Source organism: Stegostoma tigrinum, chromosome 17 (genome assembly GCF_030684315.1).
Source record: "Stegostoma tigrinum isolate sSteTig4 chromosome 17, sSteTig4.hap1, whole genome shotgun sequence".
In the NCBI taxonomy this organism is placed as follows: Eukaryota; Metazoa; Chordata; class Chondrichthyes; order Orectolobiformes; family Stegostomatidae; genus Stegostoma; species Stegostoma tigrinum.
In genome coordinates this window covers 43,998,933-44,020,868 of record NC_081370.1, presented here as the reverse complement: position 1 = coordinate 44,020,868, position 21,936 = coordinate 43,998,933, and the positions used below count along the sequence as shown (strand labels likewise).

At 40.0% G+C, this 21,936-nt stretch overlaps 1 protein-coding gene across 2 annotated transcripts in view; it reads right to left on the bottom strand.

Moving 5' to 3' along the window:
* depdc7a (DEP domain containing 7, paralog a) overlaps positions 1–21,936 on the bottom strand; it is a 48,544-nt gene that overhangs the window by 14,923 nt on the left and 11,685 nt on the right. For both annotated transcript variants that reach the window (XM_048545619.1, XM_048545620.1), the window contains exons 2-5: positions 21,236–21,638; positions 18,270–18,400; positions 16,465–16,651; positions 10,110–10,327 (exon numbers count right to left, since the gene is read on the bottom strand). In XM_048545619.1, coding sequence (XP_048401576.1) covers positions 10,110–10,327; positions 16,465–16,651; positions 18,270–18,400; positions 21,236–21,638 — 939 coding nt within the window. The remainder of the gene's footprint in view (positions 1–10,109; positions 10,328–16,464; positions 16,652–18,269; positions 18,401–21,235; positions 21,639–21,936) is intronic.

Genomic DNA, 21,936 nt, shown 5'->3' with positions numbered 1-21,936 from the left:
CAGGACAGGAAAGTCATTTTTTTTTTTAAAAAAGTTAACTTGCCAAAAGTGGTTTCTGGAAAACATTGGATGAATATTAAGTGACTGGAGAATGTATTTAGAATGGACATCGCCATTGAAGATTCAAGAGATTAGCATTAGATTGTAAAGTGCGTTCAAGGTAAGGATTGTTAGTGTTGCATTTCAGACATTTTCCATTCAAGTCTTTGAGCACCAGTGACACCAAGCACAAAAATGCACTAAAACTGGCTTCATGCTGCCTCAATCTCAGGACACCCACCCCACTAGAGAATTATCAGTTTCTCATGCTAGCAGTCTGTGCCCAGAGGAAGATTTGGTACTAAATTACAGGAAAGTAGTCTATATTCAAAAAGGGGGATCTGGACTGGCCAAACTCAAATTACGTAGCATCTTTGCAGGCAAGAAATGAGAATTGTTCTTTGTTAGATTTAAGTTCAGGTCTCAGGTAGAAGATCAGTGCCCTAATCTACTCATTTTCAGCATAGCATTAAAAAATTTACAACTGTTTAGCATGTTTTACAGGCAAGATAAATATGGGGCTCGTGCAATTAAATTTAATACTTAAATGCAAATAAAGCATTGGGAACTGGGGAAATGTCAATTGTTCCAAACTTTAGACTAGAAATTACAATTTATCCTTCATTCCATGGACTAAAGAAATGAGGAAGATTAAACATCCATTCCCTTTGTGCTGTCGTTGTCAGCCATCAGCAAAAGATGCACTAAAAAAAGCCAATCTTTGACAGGAAAAAGTTTGGCCACAATTGCAAAACATGAAGCTTGCTAGCATTGAGAATTATTTATGTTGGCTATTGCAGTCACTATTGCCAAGCCTCTAACTATTAGTTATTAGTCAGACCAATGCATAGATGGGGTTTTCCTGGTAACAACTGGTGACTTCCAGGTACAATAGTCTGCATTTACAGCCTTCATGTCACATGTGGAGATGCCTGATCAAATAATTAGTCCGATTGGCAAATAATCAAAAACTTTCTTGAAGACTATAAGTTGACCATGTTAAACAACAAACAAACCACTTAAGTTTCCTTTAAAGATTGGGGAAAGCAAGTAACAAAGCGGGTTTTGAGAAGATTTGTAGCTCAGGTTGAGGTTCTGGATGTGAGTTTGCTCGCTGAGCTCCAAACTCACATCCAGAAGTAACAAAGCATTGATACAATCCATGAGACTGGGGGGAAAAACAGCCAACATAACATGACAGGGAGGTTGAATGCTGTAGTGAATAAAATCCCATCTCCTCCAAATTGCTTTCTTTTCCCTAGAAACTTTCAATAGCACAACAGGTCTTTGAATTAGAAGCAGGAGTGGACTTTAAGCCCCAAGCAGTTTCCATTGTTCAATAACTGGGGCTGATCTTCTGCCTCAATTTCACTGTCAAGGTCTGGAAAATATCTACAGCACTGCCCAGCCATAAAGATGTTGCTTCAGTTTTGTTAATACACTCTACCCAAAACATTTTTCTTTATAAAATAAGGCATAGATACCAGACTGGAAATCTTTGATCCAATTTCTCTGCAACACAATTTTTAGGGAAGGTGGGGCTTTGTGGTTATGCCACTGGAGTGACAGACCAGGCCCACAGGGCATGAGCTCAAATCCCACCACAAAAGATGGCATTTGAATTCAATCAGTATCTATAGAGAGATGATTAATATCAACCACTTTCAACTATTGTTTAAGAACCACCTCTGGTTCACTAATATCCTTTGAAAGGAAATCTGTCCTTACTGGTCTGACCACCAAATGACTTCAGATCCATAACTTGGTGGTTTCAGCCTCCTAGGCAATTAGTGATGGGCAACAAAAGCTGACGTAGCCAACAACACCCATATCCATGAACAAATAACAGGCACCAAGTTAGTAACAGGCCAATTGGCTCTATTTTTGGTATATTAATCACTAATTTCAGAGTTTGTTATGAACACAACAATACATCCTCCTGCCCATAAGGAAGTCAGAATGGATTGATTTATAAAGCACAGGTGGCACTTTCCTCCTTTCACTTTACTTCAAGCACTCATTGCAAAAGTGCAGCTGCAGCAGACAAACTATTCAGATCGAGAAATGTCTGTAAGCAAATTGATATTTCATAATGTCTAATTACTTTGAGAGGGTACAAATCAGAACAGGTTGGATTGCTATACAGAGTGTTTGCATATTGGTTGTAGCCAACATTAATCAAGGCTCAAAAATGTGTCACAATTGGCTACATATTGCTGAAGAGCAATTGCTATTTTAATATAGGAATCGCACCAACTAGAAACTTTAGAGCAAACTCCCACAAAGAACTAAGATCATACAGTCATACAGCACAGAAACAGACCCTTCAGTCCAAGCTGAACATCATTTTATAAAGTGACCAACAATTCATTGTGCTTCCCACAATGTTGAAACCAAAAATCATGTTGGCCAGATAAAAGAGAATGAAAGGGTACTAAGACAGGCAGAAATCTGCCATTAAAGTCAATCATGACATTATGGGGGTGCTGCCTTGAGAAGCTCAATGACCTACTTCTCCTAATCCACGTGTTTGTAAAAACAAACTGAAAAATCAACCGAGACAGCAAAGGGCACTTCACTTTAAAATGTCTCAACCAAAAGATGGTGGAGTGTCACTTTAGATTGAGCCAAGTATCTGGAGTCAGACATCCATCCAGAATCTGCTGATTCACAGGAAAGGGAGTTCCATCCCTTGATTCACAGAATTACCCTTTGGGGTAAAACAGGGAAGCAAAACTATTTCCTGGCATCAAGAAAAGTTTAGGGATAATGTTAGGCTCACTACCTTCAGAAATAAAAGGAAGCACCCAGCTAAGCAAGTTAAAAACTTGAGTAATTCATCCAGTTAAAAGTCACTCACTCTGGGCTAGCCTTTAAATAAGGGGGATTTAAATTAGATTATTAATGAGGAACGGCAGCAATTAGCTTACCTTACAGACCGTTCTCCACCTCAGAGCTTGAGTGTGAAATAAATTACAAGACTATTGTTCTGATCAATATTCGTCAATCAACATCATTTACTGCAAACAGCATTGAGACATTTCTTGTGCAAACTGACAACCACATTTCCCAAATTACAAGAATCGCAAAGTGTTCTAGTTGTTAAGTACTTTGCAACATGCAGCAGACATGCCAAGCACTAAATAAGGTTCCTTTGTTCCTTCAAAAGATTTACCATAAAATGAGATCAAGGCATGAGCACAGCTTTGGGAGGGAAGAGAATGATGGGGAAAAGCATGGACAGCAAGTGAGCCAGTTACCTTTTCTAATTCCAAAGGGAATTATTCTCCCCCCTCCAAAGACCAGAAATAATCTTGAATCTTCCATGGCAAATATTCAGCATCATGGAATTTGCTTATACAGCAGTTTTCAATTGAAGAATCATTGTTGAGATCAGTTTAGTTTATGCATATAAGTTTTTTTTGTTACAGATGCTGTGTAAATGGCCTCAGCACCTAACTGGAACCATAGAACACAACAAAACTATAGGCTCTGGCCATATTCAAAGTAAAAGGGACTTCAGTTAGTCCCAGTCTCCCCATAACTATCATCATTTTTCTTTAAGGATTTCTAATCTTCTTCTGAAAGACAATTGATTAATCAGTTCACACCACCATAAATGCATTCCAAATGCTAACCACACTGCATTAAAGTACTCATTACATCTGATTCTTTTTCCTGAACAAAACTGGTCACAGGGTGCAGGTTTAATGTCAAAAGATTGATAGGTGACAAACTGTTTTGGGGGAGGGGTTGCAGGTCTGATCTGGACAAAAGTTCAAGCTCTGAAAATGAAAAGAGTTCTTGCATTCAGGCAAGGTGGTACAAGCTATTCAGTACCTTGAGCCTGCTCTGAAATGCAAATCACTGCTGATCCAAATGTAGTTCTGAATTCAGCCACAAGGCAAGGCTATTCAGAATCTTAAAACACTTCAGTCACGTTACCTAGATCCCACTGCACATTAAAATTCTGCAGTCATTCTCCACTTAAGTCAAAGTGGAGTCTACTTCATTCTTCTAAAGAAATTAGACGGCCACAGCTTCATTTCCAGCATTATACTTTTGAGATAACAAGGTGTGGAGCTGGATGAACACAGCAGGTCAAGCAGCATCAGAGCAGCAGGAAGGCTGACATTTTGGGCCTAGACCCTTTTACCAGATTTTTTTGCCCACTCCTTCAACATCTATTTGCAACCTTATTTCATTTTCTTCACAACATTTTATTACAGTCTTAGTCATCTGCAAATTTAGTTACCATGCCCTCACTTCCAACATCCAAGTAATTGACGTAAACTATAACAGAGTGAGGCCCCAAAACATACCTGCAGGACTTTGTCACAGCCTGCCAGTCTGACAAGCAGCCCACTTCTACATATGCTATTTTCAACTAGGCACTTGTCTATCCATGCTAATGAAACCCTTTACATAACATTTCCCTACAATAACCTTAGCACCTTATCAAAAGTCATCTGGAAATTAGTGGATATATCCACCAATTCCTCTAAGATCAGATCCTAGATTACTCCAACAATTGGTTAAAACATGGGTTTTTCCTTACACCATACAGGACTTTTGATTACTTCATTTTAAAGGACTCAGCTAAAACCTACTTAACCAATTACACCATCTAAAATAGACCTATGGTTTCTAGTTTTCTGCCTCCCTCTGGTCTACAGTAGTTCGGTTTAACTGTTTATTTCACTCAGATTTACTGACATTTAGACATTTTATTAACTTTACCAGTTAATATTATCTTGGACCTTAGGAACAGAATACAGCTTAGGTCATTAACTAATACACACCAAAACTAATTTCTCCCCTAGCAGAAGAATAAATTCTTGGAGGCCAAGTTAAAACCAACAGAACATTTTGCCTCCTCCCTTAAATCATCCAATTCCCCCACTTTGTAATTTACGTGACATTTGTCAGATTGCATAACCTAGCCAAAAGCATTTGACCTGGTTAGGGATTAGTTTGTGCTACTTCTTGAAGCAGCCGTGACACTAATAAAAGCAAAGTTTTGACAAGGCTGAGGGGTGGGAATTTCAGAATTTGATCTGTAGATTTCAGTTAAAATGCTAAAACAAAAAAGTACAAGTTACACTTTGAGAAAGCAAAATGGCATCATTTAGTCTAACTTAGAAGCAATCAGGCAAGAATAGACAAGTGCAACAAATTTAATCATAGGTCAGAAGTAGGTTCTAAAATAAAAGGAGACACTTGACAGGGTTGAGAACAGTGAAGATAGAGGGGTGGGGGCAGTGGTGTCATTTCACATCTTAGACTGCAGCTGGTTGGAGGCAAGGTTGCCAATGGAACAGAGAAAACTATCACCTGTTCACGCTCAAGTAGTCACGTAGTGTTCAAAGGGATTAGAAAGTGATATTAAAAAAGTCAGAAATCTAAAGTTACATGAACACAATAAGTAAGTATTTCCCCTCCACCAATACGTAGAAATTGTCAAAAATGCAATGACCAAAACAAAGTTGGATTATGGTTTGCAAATAATCTGTGGTTAAAACACGGACTTTTCAAAAAGCTGTATTATAGCAACAGCAAAATACTGTTCCTGCATTTACTGGAGGAGGTAATTTGATTTGCAGTAAGGATTTATTTCAAGTTAAAGCCAGTATAAAACCAACAAAAGAAAAATGCTCACTTCTGGGCCAGCAGGAAAAGGAGAAAAAAATCCTTCTGAAGAATGCCTTTTAAAAGGCATTCAACATCACTGAATCCAGAAATACAGCATAAACATCTATGCTCCTCACTGCCAACTGATTATTTGACAGATGCTGGAGTCACTTTGCATGTCACAAGAACCAAAACCAATACACAAGAAACTTCACATAGTGCATTTAGTGACTAGTTGTCTTGGTACTTGACCAAATATTATTTCTTGAAATGTAGTCACTGTTATAATGATCAAACGACAGGATTCAAATCCCACATCTGGGGAAACTTAAATACAATGAAGATCAGTTTGGAATAAGAAACTAATAGCATGAATTGTGTCCATGAAACCATTGGATTGTAGTTAAAACAACCCATCTAGTTCACCAAACATTCCATGTCCATTTTTAGGAAAACACTCAGTCTAATCTGTACAATTCAAAGCTAAGGTGTTAAATTTCAACAGGTTCTGAGGTGGCCTAGCAAAGCACTCCATTGTGCTGGAGGCAGCTCATTGTACCTAAGGTACAATGAATTCTGTGGGCGCTACTGAAAAAGGCCAATCTTGCGAATGGCAAGTGATAAGTCGTCCTCACGCCAAGATCTGCAATTTCCTCTAGCAAACTTTTGGTCCCTTGACCAAATATCACATGCCCAATTTTGAATAAGATAAATAGTGGAGCTGGAAGAACACAGTAGGCCAGGCAGGATCCTCTTCAGAACAGAGTTCTGACCTGAAACATCAGCTTGCCTGTTCCTGATGCTACCTGGCCTGCTGTTCCTCCAGCTCCACACTTGTCTGACTCCAGCATCTGTAGTTCTTGCTTCTCAAACAATTATTCTGATTTGGATAGCACCACAGGATGCTTACAAAGATTAAAAAAAGATGCAACTTGCTTTTATACTTGGACAGGTCTCCAAGTAACATCCTAACTTCCAACTATATTGTCATTCCTTAACTGTCAGTGGATCAAAATCTTGGAACCCCATTCTGATAACACTCGGAACTGCAGTGGTTCAAACTGGGTAGCTCATGGCCACTTTCAGGGTCAACAATAAATGATAGCCCAATTAGTGACATCTACATCCCATATTAGTAGAAAGTTTAGAACATAGAGCAGTATAGCACAGAACAGGCCCTTCGGCCCTCGATGTTGCGCCGACCTGTGAATTAATCTAAGCACATCCCCTACACTATCCCATCGTCATCCTTATGCTTATCCAAGGACTGTTTAAATGCCCCTAATGTTGCTGAGTTAGCTACATTGGTAGGCAGGGCATTCCACACCCTTACCACTCTGAGCAAAGAACCTGCCTCTGACATCTGTCTTAAATCTCTCACCCCTCAATTTGCAGCTATGACCCCTCGTGCAAGCCGACATCATCATCCTGGGGAAAAGACTCTCACTGTCCACCCTATCTAATCCTCTGAACATATATGGAACAAGTTGCCAGAGATAATGGTAGAGAGGAGTACAATTACAACATTTAACAGACATTTGGACAGGTACATGGATAGGACTAGAGGAACATGGGCCAAATGCAAGCAAGTGGGACTTGTTCAGTTGAGGAAACCTGGATGGTTTGGACAAGTTAGGCTGAAGGATCTGTTTCTGTACTGCATTACTCTATAGATTTAATAAAATAATAGATTGTTTAACCACTACTCATCAACTGTTCCAATATAGCAGCACCCATTAAATACATGCTTGGCATGGCAATTTAGAAAAACAAACAGGTTCTCTCTTGTTGTCTTCGTTAGAAGACTAGAAAAATCTCCCCTTTCAAGTAGGGTGTTACACAGGAGCCAGTCTCTTTTTGGCTGATGGCCTTTCTCCAAATCAAATTATCTCCAGTAAACAGGAGCAATATTTTGCTCTTGCTATAATGCATGCAGTATAATGACTTAACATGGGAGTGGAGCAAGTAATGCTTTAAAAAAAAACTAGAAATTCCTGCTATGCTAGATATTCATACTTAAATGATGCATATCCTACATTTCAGATACAGTACTTATTGTTCAAAGATTAGGTTAGTTACCATACCAAAAATAATGAAACAAGTTCAAGATATAATGGAGGTAGCCAATTTCAAACTTGAATATATAATGTGGAAAAGTGGTATCCATTCAGAAGGCAATTCTAAATTCTCTCAACTATCCCCAAGACAGTCAATTATTGGGATTCCCAGTTCTCAGAACCATACTGAGGGCATTATGTACACATGGGTTGGATCCACTGTTTATTCATGCAATCCTAGTGGGGATGCATGCATTGATAAATAGACAGAAAAATTGTGGCAGTTTTACACTCTTGAAACTAGCTGATTATATTTAATGAACAAAGCCTGGATAATAGGTCAAGGAACCAGGGGTACATCTGCAGTTATATCGAAAAGAAACAAATCTTAGTGCTGAAAGTGCATTTGGCTTGAGTCCACATCCACCCATTTAAGTTCCTGCGAGTGATCAGCAATTTGTCTTGGTCCACCCATGTCAAATGTGACAGTCAGGAGGCAGCAAAGGACATTTGGCTTGTCCACAAGGACTTTTACCAATTTTTATAGATGCACCATGTAAAGCATCCTATCTGGATGCATCACAAAATCTTATGGGAACAGGTCTTCAAGAAACTAGAGTTGTGAAAACATTTCATCTCAAACTAGTCTTCCATCCATTATTCCATCTATAACTACCTGCTGCCTCCAGAAAGCAAGCAAAGACCCCTTCTACCCTCATTCACTCTTCCACCAGGCAGAATTCTGAATACACATACAACATATTCAAGAACATCTTCCCTGTCTTCTGACTTTTGACTGGACTTCAAAAGTGTTAATTCTGACTGCACACCACCTGTGGCTGTAACACTATCCTACTACACTGATGAACTTTATGGAATGATGTGCCTGTATAACCAGCAAAACAATTCACCATCTGAGTGACAACAAGAAATCACCTAGCCTGCACATCCCTGGACACAAATTTAGCTGGCTATCCACTTAACTTGCATATCTTTGGATTGAGAGAAGCCCACAGATAGTGAGAACACATGAATTCCATATAGACAGATAGACATCTACCCAAGGCTGGAATCAAAGCCCAGACACTGGCAATGAGGCAGCAGTACTAAATACAGCCACCATGCCACCCTAAAAAGTGGAAATTAGATGGTACTTCCCGGCTTATGAACAGAGAAAGCTATAGTGGTTTGAACAACAGACCCAATAAAATGTCAAAACAAGTATCAGGACAACTACAGATGCTAGAAATCAAAAAAAAAGTGCTGGAAAAACATATCAGGCGGCATCTGTGGAGAGGAGCTCTCAAGAGTCTTTTATGGCTCCTCTTAAAAGCCATACTGATTGTAAGTGTTAGCCCTGCTTCTCTCCACAGATGTGTTAGACTTGGAGTTTCTCCAGCTTGTCATTAATTCAAATGATATTTATGGGTCTATTCAACAGTTGTTAACTTGTAGAGTATTGATATTGATCAGTCCTGCTGAAATAACCAGCTGGCACCGATCAGATCTATTAGCTTATTTTAACCACAGCCAGGAGCTTGCCGTTTGCAAACCGAGTTTCCTCAAATTACAACACTGGCTATACATTTGCTGTCTGTAAAGCATATTGGGACATCTGAGGATATAACGTGCACTGCCCAAATTCAAGTGATAAGCTAGTCAGGGTCAGCCAAAATTGTTCAAGATGTCAGCATTCCAACTACCAATACAAAATCCTCACCCAGCTCAAGGAAGGCACTCAAAAGAAGAAACAGACTTGGAGGGAACTCCACAAGGAAGGGACAATTCTTTGAGGAGACCAGGTGCCAACAGGAAATACAGAAAGAAACACCAACAATCTCAAAGCCAAACACCAATTCTACCTCCTGGAAACACTGCCAAAAAAAGTGGTCAGAGATGGCTCTAGGCTTGGGCTCAGCCACAGAAGGACCTGCAGAACCCATATCAGCAACAATCACAATCAGTCATCAACACATGACTGCCAACATGGAGCCAGGGCATTACAGATGGCAATATTTCAGAAGAGAGCAGAGCAATTATGAAATTGTCTCTGGTGTGTATACATCAAGGCCTAAGGCTGTTTAATGTCACAGAACAATAATTAAAATTCCAAGAATTGTTGAATTCAGTTGTAAAAAGCTGAACTTCAGGAGTGTTCACTTGTAGGTTGAAAGGTTTTCAAAACACCAGAGAAGTAAAACTGCTCTAGCTCTGCACATACAGACCATAATTACTCAAATTTTAACAAAATGTAACCTGTTTGTACCAGCACCATTTTAGGCTGCAAGATCACATTACTGTTCCACTCCTAGTCATTTTAGGATAAGTAACAGCAAACTGTTTCCTTTAGTGAAATTTGTTACAGTTGAGTGTTATACTTACCAAGGAGCTCTGCAACTCCTGTATGTATGTCGAAGAAGTCATTGGTGAGGAGAGGCTCTTTGGTCTGACTGTAATACTTAGCAATAGCTTCAAAAAGCAGCACTTTGCACTGGTCTATGTCAGAGGATGATTCTGGAAGATTCCTGCTGATCTCCACTACTGTGAGGTCTGGGAGGAACTCCAACAAGTTGATTGCAGATGACAACCAATTATCTTCCCTAGCAGGTGAAAAGTGGGAAAAAGAGTGTTGAAGAGTCTTCAAACACAAAGTACTTTCATGGCAAGTGTTAGCTCAACAGGACCCAGTGGTATTTTTTCTTGGGCTTTTATGTATACTGTTCTGTACCAAGTTTTTCTAAATCACAAGCCAGTTTCTCCATGCTTGCCCTTCAGCAGGGATTTTCACTGACAACTCTTCAGTCCTTTAGAAGAGGCAGTTCTCCAAGAAAACAAACAGGTAGTTCACCCACCTACATCAGTGACCCCACCTAGGGCAGAGGGAGCTGCATGGAACCACCACCTCCACTCATCAGCCTGACTAGAATATATGTTAGTTTATCTTTGGACTGGCCTATTGCACTGCACGAAGGGCGTGCCTACAGCACACCTGCTGCAGATCAATCGAAGAGGGTGACAACCACCTTAAAAAGGGCAACTAGATATCAGCAGTAAAAACCAAAAAAAACTGCAGATGCTGTAAATCAGGAACAAAATCAATGTTGCTGAAAAAGCTCAGAAGGCCTGGCAGCATCTGTGAAGGAAAAAGTTAACATTTCAGGTCTGGTAACCGTTCTCTGGTACATGCCAAGTATTGTTTTTGGAAAACACATTCAGGGAACGCAGCAAGCATAAACATTGCTTAATTGCATCCCCAAAACCACCCTCCGAGCAAGTGCAGCGGTAGGCAAGGGCATGCGGAGAAGTAAGAGGTCAGAAAGAGATGTGGTATGACAATCAAAATCAATTCAATGCCTTAATACCAACTGAGATCAGACACCACATGAAAACTGGATACTGTTGAATGAGACTACCAAAAGCTAGAGACATGGCTACATCATTTTCTGGTGTGAAGTCTGCAGCAGATACAAAGACACCCTGCCCAATCTCAATCTGCCTGGCTTTAGGCTTCACCAAACCTCGTCCCTTCCTACATCAGATTCCCTTCCTTACTCCAAATACCTATTTCCATGTGAACCAGGGAGAAGATGGCAGCCATTCAGCCCCATGAAACTGCTCTGCCATTCCACAAGATGGCGATCCAATTGTGACATGAAATCTACAATCCTACTTATCCCCACTGAACTTGCTTAACTTCAAAAGGACTCTGCTTCCACTACCTTTGGACCCTCTGAACAGATTCCAATGCATTTCAAGTAAACATGTAGACAATACTGTGCGAAATATTCAAAGACGCAGTCTAATCCATGCCTTGTGCAGCTGAAGCACAACTTGCCTACTTTTGTGATCAATTCCATCCCAACAAGTATTTCTTCAACTTTTCTTTTTTTGCTGTATCTGCATTACTTTTGAAATTAAAGCAGGATGACACCCCAATCCTTCTGCAATCTCACTTCAAATATATTTTATTCTCCCTGACAAAAAAGTGGACAACCTCATTTTCCCCACAATGCACATATTCCCATTTGGTAAGTCTTTGCCCACCCAACCTAATGACAAATTTAACCACTATCAAGTCAAGGTCATTATACAAAATCATAAACACTTATGGCTCCATCACTCATATCTTGCAAACTAGAAATTGACCCATTTGTTCCTACTAACCAGCCAAAGTTTTTTAAATCAACATGATACTCCTACACTGAGCTTTTGTTTGCAGTATCCTTATCAAATGCTTTGGGAAATCCAAGGATAGAATGACATTTCTTCAAAAAAAAACTTAACTGGTTTGTCAAACAAGATTTCCCCTTCATACAACTTTGATAACTGCCCCATTACTGGGAGCTTATCCAAAGCTGTTTTGGCTCCTTTAATAACAGCTTACAGTCATAGGGACAAGCTTAACGTTTGTTTCCTGCTTGGTCTCCTTCCTTGCTAAATGAAGGCACTGCATTCGTGACCTTCCAACTGAGCCCTGACTTGAGGCAATTTTAGAAATTTAAAACTAACGCAACCAATGATCTCAGTAGTCACTTCTTTTCAGACTCTAAGACAAAAATCCATCAGAACTCTGACATTTAGCTCACAGTTCCAACAATTCACTCAGTTTCACTTCTCCCATGATTGGGGGCTTTCTGAATTAGTCCTTCCCATTTCCTGCTTTATAACTTCTGGGATAGTATTATATATTATAAAGCAATGATTGATGCTTGTTCAATTCATCTGCCATTTCTTAACTTTCAATTAAGAATTTTCCAGACTACATAGAGCCAAAGCTCATTATGTTTAAATACACAGAAACCTTGCCTCTATTTCTGGCCAGCTTTGTAATTTTATTTTGTCCCTCTTCATTTCAAGTTTTTTACCATTTATATATTCAGCTGTTCTGGGCTTCCTCCCCCATCTTTTGCTAGATGATTTTGTTTAAGGGTCGAAACTGTCTTTGACCTTTACCGTCAACCACAGTTGACTGATGGTCTGTGGGTCTTCTCTCCAAACCCCTCGCCACCTCCATAATGCACCAATATCATTAAACGGCTGTTTCCGATTCAAAGCTTGCCACTACATCTATTGCCCTCCCATCCTAACTTGCCACTTCACTTTTGCTCTGGTTTTACATCTTCACAGCTTCATTGAAGTTTTAAAACACCTCATATCATTCCTTAAAAGTTCAATCACATTTTGGGTGCTGCTAGGAAATCATTAAAAACTTTCCTTAATGATTCAATATGTTGACATGGCTGGCTGCGTTAAAACTGTTTACATCCCTAATCACTTGATGGGGTCTTGGTAGTGGCGAGCTGCCAGTCTGTTTACAGATAGAACAAATTCTGTTAGAGGGAGTTCCAGGATTCTGACCCAGCAATGCTAAGGAATGGAGATATCTTTCCAAGTTAACTGGCTTGGAAGGGACACTTTTCTGTTGTGTTCCCATGTATTGCAGCCCTCATCTCCTGGATGTAGCGCTTTCCAAACCCCTGACTTTCCAAGGTGCCTTTCAACTTCTGTGCTGAACTGATGTAGATAGATTGTATGCACTGTTGCAACAAACAGTTGTGTGGGAAGTGAATGTGGTGTCAATTAAGCAGGCTCTGTCCTGGATGGTATAATCAAGCTCAAGTGTTGAAGTTGCACCTCACCTGGACAAGTGGACTGTATTCTATCATACTGTTGACTTATGCCTGGTAAGAGGCAGGAAAACATTAGAGTTTCAGCAGGAAGTTACAACTGCAAGATTACAAACCTCTTGCCTGGTCTTGCAGCCATTATTTGGCCAGGCCAGTTCACGGATTTGTCAAATTAACCCCCAGAATGTTGGTGAGGGATTCAGCAAGCTATCCTATTGAAAAAAAGCCAAGGTGAGATTGTCAGATTCTCCCTTGTGGGTAATGGTTCTTGTCTAGTACTTATGGCAAGAATATTGGTTGCTTGTCCCATCCTGGATGGTTTGCTGCATTTGAACATAACATTCATGAAGCATTAAGTGCTCAGCATCAATGAATATCCAGTTCATTCTGCAATACCAGGTGTAGTGTAGCCCATAGCCTGGTTAGCTCAAGAGCATGCCAACAAGGAGACTAACCCAAAAACACAGGTGGAGCTCAGCTACCTTTACCCAGCTGACTTAGTTCTTATTATAGATTAGGGCCTCCCATAATTATCACTAACTTTGTCAAATTCATTATTTCTTTCATTATACTCCACTCTACTTTGGTTACTATCAGGAAGCCTATATGTCACCTACAGGTCTTTAGCTTTTTAAAAAAATTAAATTGTTTTTCACATCTTGCTTTCTTGAACTTCGATCAATCACTCCATTGTGTTAATACTAGCAGTCAGTCACCTCACTACCCTTTAAAAAGAGTAGTTACTCCTAAAATGCCCTGTACCCTTCAAGGTTCAGATCCCAATTCTTGTCATGCCAAAGCCATTTCTCTGCAATAGCTACCAGATCTTCAGTTCTATTTATGCCATCTATTTTGTTTTGCCAGAAATATGCTCAGTTAGAGCCTTTAGTTTCTTTGTAAATTCATTTGCTGGGTGAGATTTGTATCTATTTCTGCAGTATCACTTCTTGTCATAATACCCACTTCTCTGAACTGGAGATTACTGATATACCACATATTAACAAACTTGACCTCTTGATGCCATCATTTAGTTTAAAATACCCTAAATTTTTGCAGCTGACAAGGACAATTATCTAGCACAAGTGGAGGCCATCCCACTGGTATATCTTGCTTTCCCCAGTTAAAGTGAAGTATTATTACTGCAGTTGCTTCTACAGTTGCAAACTCTACACTGAAGTTTTGGGGTCAAGTTTCCAAATTTTATTTGATTTGGAAAGATCCTTATTGACCTCTACAAATAGAACTATCTTCCTCATTATGTAGCCCATCAAACCACTCAAAAACCTTAGGTTACCCTTCAGCTATCTTGCCCAGAGAACTTCAGACCATCCAGGTTTCTGATATTAAAGCTTCTCAGCTCTTATCATTGCAATCTTTTGCTACCTTCTCCATATTGTTTGTATTATGCAGATTAACTAAGCTCCATACACATTCAACACAATGATTTCAGTCCAGAGAAGAACAATGCTGGTAATTTGGGGGTTTGAACCTCCTCTTAAAAGTACTTTACAGCCTTGATGTGTAGGACATAACCAAGATTCTTGCATTTTCATTACTTATTTTTGTAATAAAAATGTTTAGTCTAATTGAGTTGGAAGGCAAATATAGATTTGGACATTTCAAGTGCTAATAAGTCTATCACCTCCACACTGCCACAATATTTTCTGGCAGTGTGGCACAATGCTAGGTTATGTAATTACTTCAGGAAGCTAATTTAAAAAGTGTCATATAAAAATCAGTTCTTGATGAGGTAACAATTGCTTCAGTGATTCACAAGCTACTAGCACTATAGAAAAAAAATTGGCACTTCTGCATGGAGATCACATTACAAAGCTTAAAAACAAATTTCAGTCCTTTCCCTAGTTGGAAAAAGACAGTGCATAAAATAAGGTTTTTTTTTTCTTTAAAAAAAACGACTCGTGTGGGATGTGGGTGTTGCTGGCCAGCCAGCATTTGTTGTCCATCCAATTGCCCTAGAGAAGGTGGTCGTGAATTGCCTTCTGAACTGCTGCAGTCCACCTTCTGCGGGTTGATCCATAATGCCAGCATTGTGACCCAGTAACTGAAGGAACAGCAATGTATTTCCAAGTCAGGATGGTGACTGGCTTGGAAAGGAACTTGAAGGTGGTGGTGTTCCCATGTATTCACTGCCCTTATCTATCTTGATTGGAAGTGGTCGTGGTTTCGAAGGTCTGAGGATCTTTGGTGAATTTCTGCAGAACAGCTTGTGGACAGTGCCAATTAAGGCAGTGGCTTTGTCCTAGGTGGTGTCAAGCTTCAAGTGTTGTTGAGGCTGCACTCATCCAGGCAAGCGGGGAGTATACATCACACCCCTGACATTTGCCTTCTAAGTAGTGGACAGGCTATGGGGTGTCAGGACATGAATTACTCGCCACAGCGCACCTAGCTTCTGACCTGCTCTTGTAGCCCCTGGTTGTGGAGAGTTTTTTTTTAAATTTCAGGTCAATGAAAGCTCTTAAGATGTTGACAGTGGGAGATTCAGTGATGGTAATCCCACTGAATGTCAAGGGGCAGCAATTAGATATCCCCCTTACTGATAATCATCACCTGGCATTTGTGTGGCACAAGTGTTACTTGCCACTTGTCAGCCCAAGCCCAGATCTTGTTGCATTTGAACATGGATGGCTTCAGTAGCAAGCAGTCACAAATGGCGTTGAACATTGTTCAGTATATAACCCCATTTCAGACCTCAAGGAGAGAAAGTTGTTGACCAAGCAGCTGAAGATGGTTGTGCCTAAGCCACACTACCGGAGGACCTCCTGGGGAGATGTCCTGGAGAGGAGCTGACTGACCAACCACCATGACCATCTTCCTACATGTCAGATAGGACTCCAACCATCCGAGATACTTCACTGCATACCACTGGTATCAGTCTTCCTGCCAACTGAGCTAACTGATCCCTTGGGTAAACAATACAAGTAGTAGAAAAGAGAAGTGCTCTTGGAGCATCAGTTCCTTCCCATACCATACCATGCTTTTACAGCTACTAGCTTTTAGCATTCACAAAATGGCAGAATACTGGTCAGCAATAAGACAATTACAATTCTGGAGGAAGAATGAAACCAACAGACATTCCTAAAAATACATACCGAGAATCACTGAATGCCCTTAGAATTTCCCGGTCCAGAAAGTTGCTTGTTATGACATCAGCATTGGTGCTTGAATTCTGGAGCTTTGTCTGATGCTCTTTTCTATCCAATAGAGAATCCAAGATTGGGAGATCAATCAGCTGTAACAGACGTAGAATTGTTTGCTCTTGCCATACCTCTTCAACCACTGGGATAAACAAATTAAGAGATTATGGTTTACATTAAGAAAATCAGCCAAAACCATCAGAACAGTAAGAAACCACTATACAATTCACCCTAGAAAAGATTTCAATAAATCTTTCAGGCACACACAGTCACAATGTCAATACATAAAGTTTACAGCAGAGCTATTCATTGCAAACAAAGGAATCATGCAAAAAGCATCAAAACTGAAGTGGGCAGAGAAGTGTGCAAGTGTTTATGATGCATAATGATAGAAAGTAAGATTGTTTACAATTCTGAGGGCATTTTAAAGAATGTATTTTGTAATAGCAGTCTAGATATTGTAGAAGTCATAACTGAATTCTTTGTGGTTGTTTGAAAAGTCTCAAAATTTAAAAAAGCTTCGCTCATTCACACAATAGGGGATTGAATAGTTGAGGGAGATTAGGTATCAGTTATAGCTGTGGCCTTGTAAGTGACATCCAAATTCAGACAGTTACAACCTACCATGAAGTGCCATTTCTTTTGGTTAAATCAAAAATTCATACACATCCTGGTTTTGCAGATATTGAAACACTGAAAAGTAAAGTAATCACATATGATGCATTTACACAGACTATTATGCCTCATTCTAACAATGCTTTGTGGAAAAATCAACCCTTCAAAAAGTTGACAGTTTAACAGAAGAAGCTGTAATTTGTTATAGTGTTAAAAGCTTTAAAGTAAAATAGTTAAATCACTCAGATGCAGCAAGGGACACAAAGTGAAAGTGGCACTCAGTTCAAACAAGGATTCAAGTTGCAGATACTAGAAAATCAGAACTAAAACAGTGGAAGAGAAATTCACTGAGGAGCCAATACAGCTTTTCTTCATAAGAGTTCAATCAAGTAGTTAATGATGTCAGTTTTTTTTTAAATAAAAAGAACCTCTTCAATACAGAAAGGTCAACGTTTAACTGGCCTTAAAAGGTGGGGGGGTGGGGGACGACACCTGCAAATCAGCATTAAGATTCTCCCAGTGTGCTGTTCAGATCAGGGGTAGGGTTTTTGATAAGTGGTCAAAAGGCAAAAAAAGTGTTACAGGGCTCAAATTGAGATGGTGAGCAGGTCTTGCAGCCTGTGGTCCACCACCTACATCTGCTGCCCTTGCTTAGGAACCCTTTAGGAGTAAATGCTGAAGCATCAGCAAACATTGATTGACTCGATCTCAGTCTTGCATTACAATTAACTTTTATTCCTGAAGCTGGGAAGGGAAGAAACACTGGATGAAATTGAGAAAACAATCTCTGCCCTTCATGTTTGAACACTTCTTTAAAAAAAAGAGACAATAAATGACCAAGGTGTATCAGATGTTGTACAAGAGGCCATTAACCACATTCTTTGGGCTCAAGTGTAAACTATTGCTTGGGAAACTTGGCACTCCACTTTGGAAACATACCTAGTTTGCTTCTCTAAGCAGTAACAGATCAGAAAGGTTTGCACGAGTGTTAACTGCGTATTGTGACTGAAACAACTGGTTCATGTACAAGTCCAAACCATGTAGAATTCCTTTTAGTCAAGATGAGGAGTTTTTCTACCAAAAGGCAACCTATCGTTAATTTCATAGTCTTAATGATGTTGTCATTCAATATGAGCAATACTTACCAGCGTGAGGCAATTGTGACATTTCAATGGCTGAAGAAGTTGTTACAGGTTTCAAGCTCAAATTACTGAACAGTTCTTCTAATGGACTGTCAGGTGGGTTGCTGCTTGTAGAAAAGGGAGGTGGTTGTTGCCTAAGGAAAAAGAAAGGTTTTTAAAAACTTATTCATACAACTAAGTTAAGTGGACTATGTAAATATGAATATCACAACCTGGATTTCCCTTCAGTTACTTAAGGACTTTAATAGAAAATATTCAGCCTGGAATCCGGTGTGGTGTGCCTCAAGGATCTGTTTTGGGACCACTGCTGTTTGTCATTTTTATAAATGACTTGGACGCAGGCACAGGTGGATGGGTTAGTAAGTTTGCAGATGACACAAGTCGGAGGAGTGGTGGACAGTGTGGAAGAAAGTTGCAGGGAGACTTGGATAAACTGCAGAATTGGGCTGAAAGGTGGCAAATGGAGTTCAATGCGAGGTGATTCACATTGGGAGGAATAATAGGAAGGCAGAATACTGGGTCAATGGGAAGATTCTTGGTAGTGTGGGTGTGCAGAGGGATCTTTGTGTCCATGTACACAGATGCCACCCAGGTTGATAGTGCCGTTAAGGCAGTTTATGGTGTGTTAGGTTTTATTGGTAAAGGGATTGAGTTCCGGAGCCGTGATGTCATGCTGCAACCATACAAAACGTTAGTGCGGCCTCACTTGGAATATTGCGTGCAGTTCTTGTCGCCCCGTTACAGGAAGGATGTGGAAGCATTGAAAAAGGTGCAGAGGAGATTTACCAGGATGTTGCCTGGTCTGGAGCAAATGCCTTATGAAGGAAAAGCTGAGGGACTTGGGTCTGTTCTCATTGGAGAGAAGGCAGCTAAGAGGGGATTTAATGGAGACATACAAGATGATCAGAGGATTAGATAGGGTGGACAGTGAGAGTCTTCCCTCCCGCCCCCTCCCTCCAAGGATGAGGACTTCAGCTTGTACGAGGGGGCATAGCTACAAATTGAGGGGTGATAGATTTAAGACAGATATCAGAGGCAGGTTCTTTACTCAGAGTGGTAAGGGCGTGGGACACCCTGCCTGCCAATATAGTTAACTCAGGCACATTAGGGGCATTTAAACAGTCCTTGGATAAGCAAATGGATGATGGGATAGTATAGGGGGATGGACTTAGATTAGTCCTATATTCTACATAGAAGGGTCTGTTCAATCTATCTTTGCTATAGAATGCTTCAATTATAAAAACAGGAACACCACTGATTAAGTTTCCAAACCTTTCACATTATTCATGCGAAAGACATGGACTACTTGAACCAGCAGCTTACAAGCATTAGGAAACGGTTGCAAATCTCAGGCTTTCATTTTAACCTTTCACTTCCCAACATGTACTAGATAAACTTCCAGATGTGTTTTAAAAAAAAACACAAGATCTTGGGCTAATAATTGTTCTGATGAAAAGTAACAGTGACTGTGAAACCCCAATTGTCAAAAATCCAGCATGCTCATTCAGATCTTTTCCAGACTAGATCTGAAGGTGCATAGGGCAAGGGCTAAACAAAGTGCTGTATTGAGTCAAAGCAAAGATTTTGACAGCAATGGATAATCCATGAATAATTTACTAGAAAACACCTACATCCATGGAACCAAGCGACTAAGAAAAAAGATGAAATGTCGAGATAACATCTTAGACTATTGATTAGCACATCTCACACAGCATAGCAAAGTGTGTTAAACTAGAAAACGATGAACACACTCAGCAGGTCTGACAGCATCCGAGAAACATCAAGTCAATTGCCTCATCGGAAATGAAGTTCTTAACCCCAAAAAGCCAAGAGGTCTCATCACATACAAATGTTGCCTGATCAGCTATATCCAGCATCCATAATAATTCTGCATTTGTACCAGTAGAAGTTAATTAACTTTTTGAATACCAATGCTAAGTGGATTGAAAAAAAACTATGAAAGATGGATTTCAAGTCAAGTCAAGGACAAGTGAGGGGTCATTCAATAAAGATTGATCAGCATGTTGTCCAAATGGTGACAAGCCAGGAACAATGGAGCAAACAGGCTTGGAGGTGCAATCAGGGAAGTGACTAAAAGCTAGCACAAGTACAATCAATAATTTTTAGAAAGGTTAATGGATTGCTGTTCAAGAGTATACTTTAGAGTAAATACATTCAGTTCTCGGCACCACACTACAAGAAAACCTCAACCTGGGAGAAAGAATTCACAACTACGAGGTCTGTAGGTGTTGACTAGGTTTGTATTCCTTTTAGTTCAGGTGTTTATGGGGATTGACCTGAAGAGTCAATATAGTGTCTGTATCTACCCTCATTCTTCTGGAGGAGTTCAGAAAAAGGGAATAACTTCAGATTTAGGGCTAGGCATTATCAAAAAGCATTTGTTCATAAAAGGCAGGAAATATCAAGTATATTCCTTTCACTTTCATAGGCCTGCCCAACTTCCACTTCAACCATCTAAGCTAAAAGGCTTGTTTGGTTGTCAATTGAAAACAGAGCAAAATTGATAGATTTTTGTTTGCCAAAACTGCTAAGGGTTATGGAACCAGGAAGTGTCGATGAGATCAGGATATTTTAAAGGGAACATTCCTGCACTTGTTTAGATCTAGCAAAAGGAAGGTATAATCATTGCACCTTTTGACAGCTAGCCAGATCAACATACACTGGAATCCTGCACCTTGCTGCTCTCCAAATTTTAAAGGAACAATATAGGGACCAGTTTTATTGTGATGATTCAAGCCAATTTCTGCATTCCACAGACTAAAGTCACTTGGGCAGATATGCAAACCCACTTTAAAGAACATTAAAAATAGGTTTCAGCTGTAATTATCAGCTGGGTTCAAGGTAATCCCCCCCCCCCACAGCAGTGAACAGCTGACAATTTTACAATAAGCTGCCACATCTGAAAAAAAAAAGGGTGAAGAATGTCAAACTTGAGATTGTGAACTTACCTCCTGTGAAATCCGTTGAATCTATGGCTGGAAGCCTGGCATTCATTCACAACATCAACCCATCTATGTACAGTGGTAAATCTGTACAAACTGCAGCTACTGTCTTCAAATGTCGACTCTTTATCCTTGCCAAAAAGTTTTGTGCCGACTGCTTCAAACACCTTATTGTCCATCAAAGCCTGGCAAAGCCGCACCACCTTTGACCGTGAAATTTCAGCTTCACCAAAATAGCAATTCTGCAGAAGGTGATTCAGAATAAGATCAACAGCATCAGAACCAAGGAAACAGTCATTGTGGTGTTTTAGATGGTGTCTGCGACGTTTCACCTCCACTTCTGACTGAAGGGCAACAATGATGTTACACCAAATGCGAGTTGCTCTAAAAGGCTTTGAAGTTGGCAATTCTGAAAGAAAAATGTAGTCTAAAATATCATATCACGTGATACTGAAGTGTAAACCCTGTCTCAGTGGGTAACATATACCTCAAGACGTTTGAGTTCAAATACTATTGCAAAGTCTGAGCACAATTCAACTATAGTAGTATGCTAAGGGAATGCTCCATTGCTATTTTTGGAGATATGAGGACAAGGCCCACCTCCTCAGGTGAAGGTCAAAGATCCCACAAAAGCAAGGAAGTTCTCCTTGTGTTCTGGATCAACGCAGAACAATTGGCCTAAACATAGCTAGAACTGTTTTCCCCTT